At 38.7% G+C, this 17,392-nt stretch overlaps 1 protein-coding gene across 8 annotated transcripts in view; it reads right to left on the bottom strand.

Annotated features, from left to right (window-relative positions):
• The window catches only part of LOC139136486 (carotenoid-cleaving dioxygenase, mitochondrial-like), a 141,534-nt gene that overhangs the window by 57,529 nt on the left and 66,613 nt on the right, over nt 1-17,392 (bottom strand). For 4 of the 8 annotated variants that reach the window (XR_011553548.1, XR_011553608.1, XR_011553660.1 and 1 more), the window contains exon 6: nt 6,227-6,312. Coding sequence is in view for 4 of the 8 variants with exons in the window: in XM_070704580.1 (XP_070560681.1) it covers nt 6,227-6,312 (86 nt within the window). In the remaining 4 variants the exon portion in view is untranslated. Of the gene's footprint in view, nt 1-5,128; nt 5,902-6,226; nt 6,313-17,392 lie in introns of those variants that run through there. The other 4 variants (XM_070705342.1, XM_070707626.1, XM_070708405.1 and 1 more) reach the window with 4 other exon arrangements.

The following is a 17,392-nucleotide window of genomic DNA, read 5'->3' as shown; positions in this document are numbered from 1 at the left end:
AAGCTTTAAAAGTGTACAGACTACTTATCTCAGCTGGGACGGCAAAGCTCCAGTCTCACAGTTGTAACAGTCAGTCGGATGAATGAACAGTCCTTTGGCTTGCAGGCTTGAAGTTGCACAAAGTCCACAGAGTAAATCCAGTTTTGGCAGTGAAGGTCTTGAAAAGTCTCGAGAATGACTACTGCTGGAGTTTAGTAACACACAAGAGACACGATCCCAAAAGTCTGACTGGAAGCTGTGCACGTCCCTTTTCATACACATGAGCATATAAGAACAGTCTAGAACTTTTATTGACATGCTAATTACTGTTCTAAAATTATCTCTCTGACACAGCTAACTAAATTTCTAGAACATTCCAAACATGACTAATTGAATTCAAGGTTGTGAGGTCATTAAGGGCAGTGACCTTGAGAATGTTCTAGACTAATTGAACTCAGGTCATGATGAGTGTGGGGGAAATGACCTACATAACACACCCCTCTTCAAAAAAGAAAATTTTTCAAAGAAAAATCTTTCTTTTGCAAATGTAATCTTGAAAAGATTTAAGTACTCAAATTTTTTTTTTTTTTTTTTTTTTTTACTCTAAAGTAAAATGAAGTCTTAATACGAGAGAGACAGTCTGCAATTAAATTGTCTCTGCCTTTGATATGTCCAATATCAAGATTAAACTGCTGCAACATTAAACTCCATCTTAACAATCTCTGATTTTTGCCTTTAAATTTCTGCAGAAAAACAAGAGGGTTGTGATCAATATAAACCACTATTGGCTGATTTGAAGAAGTAACATAAACTTCAAAATGCTGTAAAGCTAATATCAAAGATAAACACTCTTTTTCAATTGTAGAGTAGTTTCTCTGGGATTTGTTAAATTTGCGTGAAAAATAGCAAACAGGATGATCTACACCATGACTATCCTCTTGCAATAAAACAGCACCAGCAGCAGTATCACCAGCATCCACAGCTAATTTGAATGGCAAAGTGAAATCTGGTGCAGACAACACTGGAGCACTTTGCAGTATGGCTTTTAGTGTATCAAATGCCTGTTGGCATTGCTCTGACCAAACAAACTTTACTTTCTTTTTAAGTAAGTTAGTCAAAGGCTCAGTAATTGTGGAGAAATTTGGACAGAATTTTCTGTAGTAACCAGCCATACCGAGAAAGTGCATCAGTTGTCGTTTGCAGTTTGGTATGGGAAAACTTGAAATGGCACTGATTTTGGCATCAACAGGTTTTACCTCACCCTGTCCTACAGTATGTCCGAGGTAAGTCACCCTCGCCCAACCAAACTCAGATTTGGCAAGGTTGACAGTCAACATTGCTTTGCTCAGTCTCTCAAAGAACTTTCGCATGAGCTTGATGTGTTCCTCCCAGGTGTCACTATACAGGACGATGTCGTCAACGTAAGCTGCACACCCGTCTAGCCCGGATATGACGTCGTTGATCATCCGTTGGAACGTTGCCGGAGAGTTCTTCATTCCGAATGGCATCACCTTGTACTGGAACAATCCGTCTGGTGTAACAAAGGCGGATATTTCACGAGCACGATCCGTCAGAGGGACTTGCCAAAATCCCTTCAGTAGGTCAAATTTCGTCACATACTTGGCTTTTCCCACTCGGTCGATGCAGTCATCAATCCTCGGGATTGGGAAAGTGTCTGTCTTTGTTAAAGTGTTGACCTTCCTAAAGTCCGTGCACATACGATAACTGTGATCTGATTTGGGAACAAGTATGCACGGCGAACTCCAGTTACTTTTACTGGGTTCAATAAAGTCATTGTCCAGCAGGTACTTGACTTCTTCCTGGAGATATTTCACTTTTGTTGGATTCAGTCTGTATGGATGTTGTTTTACAGGCTTACTGTCCCCAACATCAACGTCGTGATAGATGACGTTTGTCCTCGTTGGAACATCTTGAAACAGGTGTTTATATTCATGGAGCAGCTCTTTCACCTGTTGTTGTTGTTCTGGCTGGAGGTGTGCCAAATTTGTAGACTCCAGCTTCTCCAGGATTTCTGAGTTCTGAAGTTTGACCGAGCCCAGCTTTGAGTGTAGAGTATTTTCACTCAAGTCAGTTTCAGTATCACTATCTTCATAATGGTTTGAACTGACTGCACTGACAGGCTTTGTTTTAGTAGGATTATCCCTATCCAAATATGGCTTAAGCATATTTATGTGACATAGCTGTTTTTGTTTTCGCCTGTCAGGTGTTATTATGATGTAATTTAAATCGCTCAATTTTTTATCGATTAGGTATGGCCCAAAGTAACGAGCATGGAGTGGTTTGCCAGGAATTGGAAGTAGAACAAGAACCTTTTGACCTGGTTCAAACTTCCGTTTTGAGGTGCTTTTATCGTATTTGATTTTCATTGACTGCTGAGATGACTCAAGATTTTCTCTGGCTAATTCACATGCTTTAGAGAGTTTTGTACGAAAATCTGACACATATTGCAAAATATTCAGACAATCATCATTGTCTGATAGGAATTTCTCTTTAACGAGCTTAAGTGGGCCACGGACTGTATGTGCAAATACAAGCTCAAATGGGCTAAAACCAAGAGACTCTTGAATTGACTCTCTAACAGCAAAGAGCAGAAAATGAATTCCTTCATCCCACTGCTTCTCTGTGTCAAAACAGTAGGTCCTAATCATGTTTTTCAAAGTTTGATGAAATCGCTCAAGAGCACCCTGACTTTCTGGATGATAGGCGGATGACCTATACTGTTTAATGCCTAGCTGATCCATTACTTGTTGAAAAATACCAGACATAAAGTTTGAGCCTTGATCGGACTGGACACATTTGGGGAGGCCAAATAAAGTGAAAAATTTGACTAAAGCTCTCACTATAGTCTTTGTCTTTATGTTTCTCAGTGGTATGGCTTCTGGGAACCGAGTTGATGTACACATAATTGATAACATGTACTCATTTCCTGATCTTGTTTTTGGTAGGGGCCCACAACACAGTCTATTAGTATCCTACTAACTGGTTCTTGAAATGCAGGAATTGGCTGTAAAGGGGCCTTTGGAATGGTCTGATTCGGCTTTCCTACCATTTGACATGTGTGACAAGTTTTACAGAAATGTGCTACATCCTGCCTGAGATTAGGCCAATAAAAGTGACTGAGAATTTTATGATAAGTTTCCCTTACTCCCTAATGACCAGCCCAGGGCGTTTCATGGGCCAGGCGCAATATTTCAGCACGATAGGGCTTTGGAACCACGATTTGATGTTTTATAGCCCAATCGTCATCAACCAAAACGTCTGGAGGTCTCCATTTACGCATGAGAATACCAGATTTTGTATAATAGGAAACAGAGCTATCTGAAGTTTTACCTTCATCATCTACCCTGTCAAACAAAGACAAAATATCTGGGTCTTTGTGTTGTTCTGCAATGAGATTTGATCTAGAAAATGTCTGACTTTGGTCAGCAGAAGTTTTACTGGAAGTTTCAAATCCACGAGGGATAACGGAATGATCCGTGTCAAACACCTGACTGAGAAAGGTGTCATTTAAGTCAACATCTGTGACATTATTTTTGAGAGTATTTTGATTCTCAGAAGTTTTCTTTGACATGCCTTGAGTAATGGCACATGATGGAAATAAATCAGGTATCTCTTGTTCAATTGGCTCTAGATCCTGATCTAAACTAGGATTATCAGTCACAAGTGGATTAGTGATGACCTTGTCCCCAGCAAGGTCATTTCCAAGAAGAAGGTGAATCCCTTCAAAAGGCAAAAAAGGCCTAATACCTAAAGTCACAGGTCCAGAAACAAAGTCCGAAGACAAATAGACATTATGGAGAGGAACAGGAATGTAGTCATTGCAATCTACCCCCTTAATAAGAACTTTAGAACCTGAAAATGACTTTTCAGAAAACGGCAGGGTATCTGCCAACAAAAGAGACTGGGAAGCCCCGGTATCTCTTAAATTTTGACAGGCTCGGTAGCGGAAGAAAATCACTAGAAAGTGATATAAAACCATCATGAATAAATGGTTTGAAAATACCCATAATGCTATCTTGAGAAGAATTGACCTTGACCTCATTAATTGGGGATAAGAGGGGTTTAACCTCAGAAAATGTGTTGTACACATTATTAGACTCTATTTGAGTTGATGAAGAAATAAAGCTGGTGGGCTTAGATCCACTTTGACCACTTTGACCTTCACGTTTTCTTTTCAATTTGAAACAATCTGACATTAAATGGCCGTCTTTCTTACAATTATAACAAGAAAGTGTACCGAACTGTTTGTCAGAAGGAGATTGAGACTTGGGATCTGATGATGTGGGAGTATTACTTGAACTCTGTGAACTATTGTCATTTGATTTCCTACTCTCCTTTGAGAAATTCTTGGATGAAAAGGAGGAGTTAAATTTACCTGCATTGTTTCTGTATGAAAAGGACTGGGACGGTTTGCTGAGAAAGGAAGATTTGTGGGTCAAGGAATAGTCATCGGCCAAACGTGCAGCAACCTCCAATGTATCTGCCTTTTGTTCATTGATAAACGTCTTGATGTCACTCCGGATGCACCTTTTAATTCCTCAATCAAAACAAGCTGTCGTAATTTGTCATAATTCTGACTGACCTTTTCAGAAGAACACCAACGATCAAACAGTTGTTCTTTTGTTCGAGCAAATTCAACATAAGTTTGATCCTTCACCTTCTCACAATCCCTAAATTTCTGACGGTAAGCTTCAGGCACCAACTCATAGCCCTTGAGAATTAATTCCTTCACAGAATCATAATTTGAAGCCTGCTCTACTGACAACTGAATGTAAATTTCTCTGGCTTTACCCACCAAAGCACTCTGCAAAAGCACAGACCAGGACTCCTTAGGCCAATTCAGACTCTGAGCAATTTTCTCAAAGTGAAGGAAATATTTATCAACATCCTTTTCTTGGAAAGGGGGAACTTACCTGAAATGCTTAGTGATGTCAAACTTGTCTGAAGGGAAGAATTTTCCTGACTGTCCAAGCTCTAAACGTTTTATTTCTACCTGTAATCGCTGTTCTTCTAATCGCAATTCTTTTTCTCTCTGTCTTTCTTCCATTTGTAATTTTTCCTGCCTTTCCCTTTCTTCCATTTGTAATTTTTCCTTTTCTAATTCCAATTTCTTAAGCTCCAAATCTGCCTGTCTCTCTTTTCCATTTGTAATTCTTTCTCTCTCATTTGTAATTCTAGTTTCTTGATCTCCAAATTTGTCTGCATTTCTAATTCTAATTTTCTGAGTTCAGAGGTAGACTCGGGCTCATAATCTTTCAGGGTGGATTCCTCAAATTGGCCTAAATCAACTAGATGTTTGGCAATACGGTACTGTATTTCCCTCTTGCGCATAGATCTTTTGACTTCTACTTTAAGGAAATTGGCCAGTGTTATAAGGTCGTCTTTTCTGAGGGAATCAAATGTGTCCTGATCAAGGTCATCCATTTCCTCTGGTTTAAATTGTGCCATGATTAAATTTTGCTGAGTTCACAGTGTAAATTAGTTTTGAATAGGCTGTCAAAATGTCGTCAAACGGCTCAAAATATTCGTCTCCCGGACGAGCCCCCAATTTGTTACGTGCAGAGAAAACGAACAAAAGGGTGAACTCAGCAGTTAACGTTTAAACAAAATTTATTACGAAAATAAAACTAATTGCTAAGTCAGGGATAGAGTACAAGCTTTAAAAGTGTACAGACTACTTATCTCAGCTGGGACGGCAAAGCTCCAGTCTCACAGTTGTAACAGTCAGTCGGATGAATGAACAGTCCTTTGGCTTGCAGGCTTGAAGTTGCACAAAGTCCACAGAGTAAATCCAGCTTTGGCAGTGAAGGTCTTGAAAAGTCTTGAGAATGACTACTGCTGGAGTTTAGTAACACACAAGAGACACGATCCCAAAAGTCTGACTGGAAGCTGTGCACGTCCCTTTTTATACACATGAGCATATAAGAACAGTCTAGAACTTTTATTGACATGCTAATTACTGTTCTAAAATTATCTCTCTGACGCAGCTAACTAAATTTCTAGAACATTCCAAACATGACTAATTGAATTCAAGGTTGTGAGGTCATTAAGGGCAGTGACCTTGAGAATGTTCTAGACTAATTGAACTCAGGTCATGATGAGTGTGGGGGAAATGACCTACATAAGAAAATCAAACAAATCTATCTTTTATATCTGATTGACAATACAGTCAATTAACCATGTTGCATTGCAATTCCATAGGCATAGTAACAGATTGTGAACTTACCGAGTCTGCTGTATCACTCACTCCATAACAGTATCTATACATCTTTCCATTGTAGAGGCCATAATTTATCACAGGCAATTCAACACCTTTTGCGAAACAAAATCACAAAAACAAGAATAAAATTTTAGCAGCTGAATGAAACCAAAATATCACATTCAAATTTTGTGATAGCTTTTAGCATTGCTGATAGCAATATCAACAACAATACCATATCTTTCATTTGTGAGCAAAATGAAATCAGTATGATGCCACACAATAAAAATAGCGTCAATGATGACACTGTGCTCCTCAGTGCATTTAGCGGTAGGGATGCAAGGAGAGAGGTTTGGGGAATGTTGCTGAGAAAGATGCAAAGAAAGGGTTGAAATGTGAAACTGTAATAAAACCTATTGGTTTTTTAGGAGTGAGCGTCCAGCTTGGTAAACATGCCATCTTGTACATGAAGGTAAAAAACATAATTTTCACATGTCCACCAAACTTGGAATTTGCATAGATGTACATAGATCATCCAAATTGATTTATCTGCAAGATTTTGTATGTTCCTTGCTACAAAATTCTGACCCTATTGAATTATAACAGGAAAACATGCACGCATGATTGGACAGTGTGGACTGTGTATTGGATGCACTACATCCGCCGTGATGATGGATTGCCAGACGACCACACTGCATCAAAGAACTGTAGTTTAAAACGAAAATCTAATTCTAAACAAGTCATTGACAAATCAACACACCAAACAGCAATGTGCATGTAAGAACAACCTGCTTGATTTCCATGGACTTTCTGGTCCGCCCATCTCACTGTTATGTCTGTTTCCCCTCTAGCTTCCGAAAATTCTTGGTAAATTTACAAATTCAGTCTCAAAAGTTTTAGCCCAGATATATTTTCATTTGATATTTTGATATCATCAAGAAATGTCTGGTGATGTTCACTTCTAGATCATTAAACTGGTGGAATCTACAATAATATTAAAATCATTCAGAATCACATAATTTCTTGTTTAAGTTATAGTAGTTTGAAAGTAGGCCGAATGGGAGTCAATCAAGCTGAATGCCATTTAAATTGGAAGGCAGCAAAATGCCATTTAAATTGGAAGGCAGCAAAATTACCTTTCACCTATTGGACCACCCTAGGTAGTTTCTTGTGAACCATAATTGCGTAATTAGGGGGTCTTCATGCCTGACATCACATGATGAGATGACCTAGACTTGACCTTTCAGATAACCTCAGTTTTTCTCCTTTTCCTTTGTATTATGACTCCATTTGTGAAAGTCTCCTTTGAAATAATGGTTTTTACTATCAAACTGAGTAGTTGCAGGCCAAATTTTGATACAGCAAAGTAGGTAACACTTTTGATAGACTCAAGGACGACCCAGGACTCACAGAGGCAAAGCAGGCCTCAGTGTATTCATGGACGTTACGTTCATGATGTATTGTAGTATCGAACAGCAACAGTGTTTGTTTTACGTACCAGGGAATTTGTAACTTTGTAGAAAGGAGAGTAAAGTGTTTCAATATATTGCAACTTTGTAGGAAGGAGGGTAAACTGTTTCAACATCTCACAACATTTTATTGTTAGGTGTAGTTCACACACAGCATCGTACGCAGGGCTAGCGAGAGAGTTGCCGACATCGACGGTTATTTACGAGAAGTGAATAAAAGACTGGCATTTTTGGAAGCGATCGAGTAGCTGAGGTAGCCTGGGATACGACTTGGGCCCAAGAATGCTGAATTTCGGCAGTAATTTGGCTTTTTACGTCAAGTCCCAAAATGGATTTGAAGTCACCGACCCTACGTACGCTACGGGTCTTTGCAGGGCTGTGGTGAGCGGGGCGATTAGCTGTAGCGGAACACACAGCATCGTACGCAGGGCTAGTACAACATGTGATCATGGAGGTAGTAGGAGACTGAGGTTTCTTTAGAAAGCACGGTCGCGCCGATGAAATGGGAAGCTGAAATTTTCGCTCGTAATTTTGCAAACGAAATCGTAAATCCACTCAAAACTTCGTATTTTTTTTTTACATATTTGAAACCCATGAGGAACGTAATTCATTCTCCCCTGCAAAGTAAAAAGGAGATCGAAACGACATGCATGTCAGACAAAGACCAAACGCACGCACGCAAGATCAAACGTCCATCCACATCCACCAATCTCGTAATTTACACCGACAGAACAAAAACAATTTGATCGAGCATGGACGTTCTAACGTAAATGCATCATTGTCTATCGCATTTTCATGTAAGCCAATACACTCACACGTACGTTCTAAGTTCAATTATAATGTCAATCCAACACGATACTATTTTCGCTGATAGTGAGTGTGCAGCGTGAATGGTATGCTGCAGTCGTTAGATAACACTGATCACGTGGTGTGACAAAATAGTTTTACGGAAGTTGTTGATGGAAGTGACGTCAACTTTGCTTCTCCCAACTCTATACGCTTCCTCAGTTACGTAACTTCGTCGCTAAAAACCAGATATGAACTGAAAATGCTCAGTTGTTTCAGTATATTGTTGTTGTTGTCTGTAATTTAATTTTTTGCCACATGTTTGCAACTTCATTAGAAGTGTTTTTATCGATCATGACTGTTATTCACCACAAATTCAAGGTTGTTAAGTATATAAATATGTAATTGGCTGAAATAAAAATTTCTTTGACTGCTGTCTACGTATCCCCATTTTACATAGCAAGTGTAACAGCCTGTGGCCATGTCCTTCAAGCTATATCTATTAAAGCTTAACTGTGAAAGTCCATTTGATATACATTTGTTATAAATATGTTGATATGAAAATATAAAATATCTTTCATTTTCACAACATAATTGTCTCATCAATATTCATAGCAAGTTTCATAAACTTTTTTAGAATCCTTGCAGTTTTATATCCCTAAATGGGAAGGTCAGCTGAATATGCAAATTAGTAACTTGCTGATGTAAAAATGCCAAACAACTGTCATTAATATTTCATCATATTTCAATGTACATAGCAGGTTTCATTGACTTTGATGAAGTTAATCAAGATATCCCTAATTAGAAAAGTTTGTTAACTATTCAAATAAGTAATAAGATGCTTTAAAAAATCAAAATGACTTTTGGTAATATGATATCATAGTATTTATGATATACATAGCAAGTTTCATCTATTTTGGTTGTGCCAATCCGTATATACAACCCTAATTAGGAAAGTTCGTGACATAGACAAATTAGTAATAAGCTAAAAAAGAAATGCTTAATGATCTTCAATACTGTTATATCATAGTATCTGCAAAGTACATAGCACATTTTATCAACTTTAATTAAACCAATCCAGATCGACATATATCCGTAATTAGGATAGTTTGTTGAATATGCAAATTAGTATTTAGATGTTCTAAAAAACCGAATTTTGGTCATTATAGTTTCTTAAATGTATACAGGGCAAGTTTCAACAATTTTGATAAGTCAATCCAGATATATATTTCTGATAAGGAAAATTTGTTAATAGTCGGGGGTCAATTGTCTTTCCGTGTGTTTTGGGTGAAGATTTTTGCCAACCTAGCTCATAGATTTACTTAATGGCCAAGATTTTCAAAAAACATTGTTGGCATTTTTTCTGACATCTCTGAAGGTCATTTAAAGGTCATTTTCTTAAAATCAACAAAAATCAGTTATTCTTAGCTATAAAAAGATTTTTATGCCCAGTTTGCTATAAAATTAGTTTTTGAAACATGCATTTTGGTAGGGATGATTCCTTACAATCATTAAGGATGATAAATACCTTTTAGGCACTTTCAGATTTTTATTTTTTTCTCAATTGAACATGTCCCAAACCCCAATAAAGTATACATTTTCTGAAAGCCCTGATATAGAGCTATCCGACCAAGCACAGTGCACGGTCATTATTTGCATAAGAGTCACGTGACAAGCGTTTTGCTGAACCTTCCAAAAACCGGTTTTCCCGGCCTTATGCAAACACGCTGCAAGATTTCCGGTTGGAATTTCTTCATTGACAAGCCTTGACAATATCCTTCAAAACGGTGTCTGCGATTTTTTCTCGGAGGCTCCATTCAAATTATATGGCGTGATAATTAAAATTCCTTGAAAAGCACCTTCGTCCAACACCTTTAAGAGCGCATTGAAAAATAACAAAGGCATATAAAGGAAATCCCAGACACGGATTTTGAGTTCATTATGTTTCCAATGGACGGTGTGAATTTCAAGCAGCTAGTATTTGTGAGCGCGAATTGACGAGGTGCCAAAGAAGGGTACTTCATTCACACATTGAATTCGAGAAAAACGCAAAAAACATGTTTTGATACTTCTACGCTACGGCATTTGATAATTAGACGTGCACGAGCCTCAACATGGACATACTTTGTTACCAAGTGATGATGTCGGCCGGGAATGACAGTTGTTCAGAGAAAAAGTCCCACGAAAATAAAATAAATCGCGGAAAACTACCAATTTTTGGAGCCTTGCGTGTCGACACATCGCCACAGCGAATGGCTTCGGTGGGAAAAACAATGACGTCAGTAGTCATTACTGATAGCGGGCGTGTCCTAAATTCATATGCAGATAAGCTTGTTTGCGTTCCCCAGATCACACTCCCCTCACACGCTATATAGACATTGCAGAACCGTAGACTTGATAGCGTACTATCGCACTAATTGCAAAGTTAATTCTAGGACGCGCCATTGCGCAATAAAATCTCGAATGGCCCTCATTTCTACCTTTGACGCGCCACTAAGGGCGCAACATTATATGAATGGGTCGATCACGCAGAGTTCACGTAGTTCATACATTCGCGTAGCTCCCCGAAGGTCATTACCTCAGTCATAGTGTGACATGTAAAACGATTCAGTTACCTATCAACCTTTGTAATTAAATACCCTCTACAGCATATACGGTGGTACATAGGAAGCTGGGTAGAAAGGACTGATGTAGGGGCAACGGTGTTTTGGAGCCGTACGCATGTGGCATGGCCGCTGAATATAAAACAACGGCACTGGCCGCTGCGTAAAGGTGGAAAGCTAGTCGACACTCGGATTTTTAACGCCGGTATAGTTGATGAACCCAGGATGATCGGCCAGTCCCTTAAATTGAAGCGTTTGGAACGTCTACCGTCCATACAAACGAAACGTTGAACACTGCAAGGAAAACGTCCATGATCGTTTTGAAGAGCAACACATTTTAGGTCGAACACATCTCGTTTTCCAGAGTAGCCACGTCTTTGCATAGAACAACACCGCTGTGTAAAACCCTTTGGCTAGAACCAATGATCTTAAATTTGCTAATACATACGAGTTATGTTTAAAAGTTGATGTATCGATCACTTTATTTAGGTCGTACGGGTTACAGTCTCGTGCTATATCAGTGTATGAGTAGCCTAATTGTCGATGCGTGCAAATCGAGGGCCACTCTCGGAGAAATCCTACCACACTCTCGGAGAAATCCTACCGGTGCGCTAAGCTTTGATCATGATCGTTTCCACAGTCAAAATCACAGTCCTTAGCAATTTGTACAGTTGTTCAAGTCCGACATATCAATAATTCATCACATAAGTTACGTAAACAATTGAATCAAACCAAACGGTTTGCTGTTGCCATTATTGGGCCTGTTGCGTACGTACAAGGGACAACTTTGCAGTAGGCTTGGTTGGTTACGGGGCGCCCGATCACCAGTATTATCCTTTTCTTGACTTGATAGACTATTGTATTTTCTGCAGAAAATTCAAGGTTTTTACATGTGTGATGATGATGGCCCCCGATTTTCTAAAATGGCCCCCTTGGGACAGGAGTTGAGGCCAACAGTGGCCCGTTGTTTTTGAATCCTAGAATGAACACTGTGTTATTGTTTATCTAACATTGCGAAAAAGACGTCAACCACAAAGCGGCGTGTGCAGGCTCCGACCAACCCTAAGCAAAGAGTGATAAAATGTCGCACTGCTGAGAAATCGTCGTTGACACGATGTCTTGACCACACTAAGAAAAATTACTTGCTCTCTGGTGTAGACTATGTCTGGAACTGTACGAATACTTGTTTATTGGACTAGGCTTCGACAAACATTTAATTACGGTTTATTGTTTACAGACGGAAGTAATCCTGGTGTTTGGAGAAGTCACAGCACGTCATTATGTAAATTAGCTAGTGCAACGCAACGTTGTGTCACTCAAGATGGATTATGGAAATAGCAATGCAAATGTGTCCACAATGTTTACAAAAGCTCCCCTATTTAACCGGGGTAGCCACGTGCATTTGTTTTGATTTTTAAAAATCGTGAATTACACGGAAACCATTCCTTATCTTGAACTGGCGACACATCTCAATTCTGGGTCTTACTTTAAGGCGTATTCTCAGAGAATTTTGAAAATTTGACAGAAAAATGAACGATTTGGTATTTATCATCCTTAACATACAGGTTTGTTGAAACAAACGGCTATTGCATTAAGAATATATCGATTCTGATACTTTACCAAAGGTCAATTTAAGGTCATTATGAAATTTCTTTCTAATATTTCCATATTGTAAATATCACATTGATTTTCCATATCTTAAAAATCACATTGATTATCTTGTATACAATTTCAGACTCATAAAACTCATACAACAGTCTCAGGAAACCAGATGTCTAAGGGACCGGTCAGATTTTTTGGCCTTTGGGGCGGTGGATTCAGGGGGTAACCCTGTTTTTGACTTTGGTGATAGAGGGGGGTTCATCATGTTTTTGAAATGCCAAATTAAGTCGACACGGGCTCATACTTGCCTAAAATGCATCTTACCAGCAACAAATTTCATCATTGAGTTGTATTTTTGGAGTGCGTTTCGGGCGCAGAGAGATCAGAGATATCTTTATGTTTGAAGATTTTTCAGCGCACCCTTCATCCGTATGACTTTCATATATATATATATATATATATATATATATATATATATATATATATATATATATATATATATATATATATATATATATATATATATATATATATATATATATATTGTTATGTAGGTCATTTACCCCACACTCATCATGACCTGAGTTCAATTAGTCTAGAACATTCTCAAGGTCACTGCCCTTAATGACCTCACAACTTGAATTCAATTAGTCATGTTTGGAATGTTCTGGAAAGTTGATTAGTTGTGTAAGAGAGATAATTTTAGAACAGTAATTAGCATGTCAATAAAAGTTCTAGATTGTTCTTATATGCCTTTATAAAAGGGACGTGCACAGCTTCCAGTCAGACTTTTGGATCGTGTCTCTTGTGTGTTACTAAACTCCAGCAGTAGTCATTCTCAAGACCTTTCAAGACCTTCACTGCCAACGCTGGATTTATACTGTGGACTTTGTGCAACTACAAGCCTGCAAGCCGAAGGACTGTTCATTCATCCGACTGACTGTTACAACTCTGAGACTGGAGCTTTGCCGTCCCAGCTGAGATAAGTAGTCTGTACACTTTTAAAGCTTGTATTTTATCCCTGACTTAGCAATTAGTTTTATTTTTGTAATAAATTTTGTTTAAACGGAAACTGCTGAGTTCACCCTTTTGTTCGTTTTCTCTGCACGTAACAAAATTGGGGCTCGTCCGGGATACGAATATTTTGAGCCGTTTGACAACATTTTGCTAGCCTTTTCAAAACTATTGTATACTGTGAACTCAGCGAAATTTAATCATGGCGGAATTTAAACCAGACGAATTTATGGATGACCTTGATCAGGACGCATTTGATTCCCTCAAAAAAGACAACCTCATCACACTGGCCGATTTCCTTAAAGTAGAAGTTAAACGATCTATGCGCAAGCGAGAAATACAGTTCAAGATTGCAAAATATTTAGTTAAATCAGGCCATTTTGAGGAGTCTGCCTTAAAAGATTATGAGCCTGAGTCTTCCTTTGAACTCAGAAAATTAGAATTAGAAATACAGGCAGATTTGGCACGTGAAAAGTTGCAAATGGAAGAAAGACAGAGAGAGAAGATAGGCAGGAAAGATTAGAAATGGAAGAAAGACAGAGAGAGAAAAAGAATTGCGATTAGAAGAACAGCGATTACAGGTAGAAATAAAACGTTTAGAGCTTGGACAGTCAGGAAAATTCTTCCCTTCAGACAAGTTTGACATCACTAAGCATTTCAGGTTAGTTCCCCCTTTCCAAGAAAGGGATGTTGATAAATATTTCCTTCATTTTGAGAAAATTGCTCAGAGTCTGGATTGGCCTAAGGAGTCCTGGTCTATGCTTTTGCAGAGTGCTTTGGTGGGTAAAGCCAGAGAAATTTACATTCAATTGTCAGTAGAGCAGGCTTCAGATTATGATTCTGTGAAGGAATTAATTCTCAAGGGCTATGAGTTGGTGCCTGAAGCTTACCGTCAGAAATTTAGGGATTGTGAGAAGGTGAAGGATCAAACTTATGTTGAATTTGCTCGAACAAAAGAACAACTGTTTGATCGTTGGTGTTCTTCTGAAAAGGTCAGTCAGAATTATGACAAATTACGACAGCTCGTTTTGATTGAGGAATTTAAAAGGTGCATCCGGAGTGACATCAAGACGTTTATCAATGAACAAAAGGCAGATACATTGGAGGTTGCTGCACGTTTGGCCGATGATTATTCATTGACCCACAAATCTTCATTTCTCAGCAAACCATCCCAGTCCTTTTCATACAGAAACAATGCAGGTAAATTTAACTCGTCCTTTTCATCCAAGAATTTTTCAAAGGAGAGTAGGAAATCAAATGACAACAGTTCACAAAATTCAAGTAACACTTCCACATCATCAAATCCCAAGTCTCAATCTCCTTCTGACAAACAGTTCGGTACACTTTCTTGTAATTATTGCAAGAAAGACGGCCATTTAATGTCAGAGTGTTTCAAGTTGAAAAGAAAACGTGAAGGTCAAAGTGGTCAAAGTGGATCTAAGCCCACCGGCTTTATTTCTTCATCAACTCAATTAGAGTCTAATAATGTGTGTAACACATTTCTGAGGTTAAACCCCTCTTATCCCCAATTAATGAGGTCAAGGTCAATTCTTCTCAAGATAGCATTATGGGTATTTTCGAACCATTTATTCATAATGGTTTTATATCACTTTCTAGTGATTTTTCTTCCGCTACCCCTGTCAAAATTTTAAGAGATACCGGGGCTTCCCAGTCTCTTTTGTTGGCAGATACCCTGCCGTTTTCTGAAAAGTCATTTTCAGGTTCTAAAGTTCTTATTAAGGGGGTAGATTGTAATGACTACATTCCTGTTCCTCTCCATAATGTCTATTGTCTTCGGACTTGTTTCTGGACCTGTGACTTTAGGTATTAGGCCTTTTTTGCCTTTTGAAGGGATTCACCTTCTTCTTGGAAACGACCTTGCGGGGACAAGGTCATCACTAATCCACTTGTGACTGATAATCCTAGTTTAGATCAGGATCCAGAGCCAATTGAACAAGAGATACCCGATTTATTTCCTTCATGTGCCATTACTCGAGCCATGTCAAAGAAAACTTCCGAGAATCAAAATACTCTCAAAAATAATGTCACAGATGTTGACTTAAATGACACCTTTCTCAGTCAGGTGTTTGACACGGATCATTCCGTTATCCCTCGTGGATTTGAAACTTCCAGTAAAACTTCTGCTGACCAAAGTCAGACATTTTCTAGATCAAATCTCATTGCAGAACAACACAAAGACCCAGATATTTTGTCTTTGTTTGACAGGGTAGATGATGAAGGTAAAACTTCAGATAGCTCTGTTTCCTATTATACAAAATCTGGTATTCTCATGCGTAAATGGAGACCTCCAGACGTTTTGGTTGATGACGATTGGGCTATAAAACATCAAATTGTGGTTCCAAAGCCCTATCGTGCTGAAATATTGCGCCTGGCCCATGAAACCCCCTGGGCTGGTCACTTAGGGTCAGGAAAACTTATCACAAAATTCTCAGTCACTTTTATTGGCCTTATCTCAGGCAGGATGTAGCACATTTCTGTAAAACTTGTCACACATGTCAAGTGGTAGGAAAGCCAAATCAGACCATTCCAAAGGCCCCTTTACAGCCAATTCCTGCATTTCAAGAACCATTTAGTAGGATACTAATAGACTGTGTTGGGCCCTACCAAAAACAAGATCAGGAAATGAGTACATGTTGACAATTATGTGTACATCAACTCGGTTCCCAGAAGCCATACCACTGAGAAATATAAAGACAAAGACTATAGTGAAAGCTTTAGTCAAATTTTTCACTTTATTTGGCCTCCCTAAATGTGTCCAGTCCGATCAAGGCTCCAACTTTATGTCTGGAATTTTTCAACAAGTAATGGATCAGCTAGGCATTAAACAGTATAGGTCATCCGCCTATCATCCAGAAAGTCAGGGTGCCCTTGAGCGATTTCATCAAACTTTGAAAAACATGATTAGGACCTACTGTTTTGACACAGAGAAGCAGTGGGATGAAGGAATTCATTTTCTGCTCTTTGCTGTTAGAGAGTCAATTCAAGAGTCTCTTGGTTTTAGCCCATTTGAGCTTGTATTTGGACATACAGTCCGTGGCCCACTTAAGCTCGTTAAAGAGAAATTCCTATCAGACGATGATGATTGTCTGAATATTTTGCAATATGTGTCAGATTTTCGTATGAAACTCTCTAAAGCATGTGAATTAGCCAGAGAAAATCTTGAGTCATCTCAGCAGTCAATGAAAACCAAATATGATAAAAGCACCTCAAAACGGAAGTTTGAACCAGGTCAAAAAGTTCTTGTTCTACTTCCAATTCCTGGCAAACCACTCCATGCTCGTTACTTTGGGCCATACCTAATTGATAAGAAATTGAGTGATTTAAATTACATCATAATAACACCTGACAGGCGAAAACAAAAACAGCTATGTCACATAAATATGCTTAAGCCATATTTGGATAGGGATAATCCTACTAAAACAAAGCCTGTCAGTACAGTCAGTTCTGGCCATTATGAAGATAGTGATACTGAAACTGACTTGAGTGAAAATACTCTAAACTCAAAGCTGGGCTCGGTCAAACTTCAGAACTCAGAAATCCTGGAGAAGCTGGAGTCTACAAAGTTGGCACACCTCCAGCCAGAACAACAACAACAGGTGAAAGAACTGCTCCATGAATATAAACACCTGTTTCAAGATGTTCCAACGAGGACAAACGTCATCTACCACGACGTTGATGTTGGGGACAGTAAGCCTGTA

This window comes from Ptychodera flava, chromosome 1 (genome assembly GCF_041260155.1).
Source record: "Ptychodera flava strain L36383 chromosome 1, AS_Pfla_20210202, whole genome shotgun sequence".
NCBI lineage: Eukaryota > Metazoa > Hemichordata > Enteropneusta > Ptychoderidae > Ptychodera > Ptychodera flava.
Note: the sequence above shows the minus strand (reverse complement) of the source record. Positions and strands in the feature narration are given on the sequence as shown.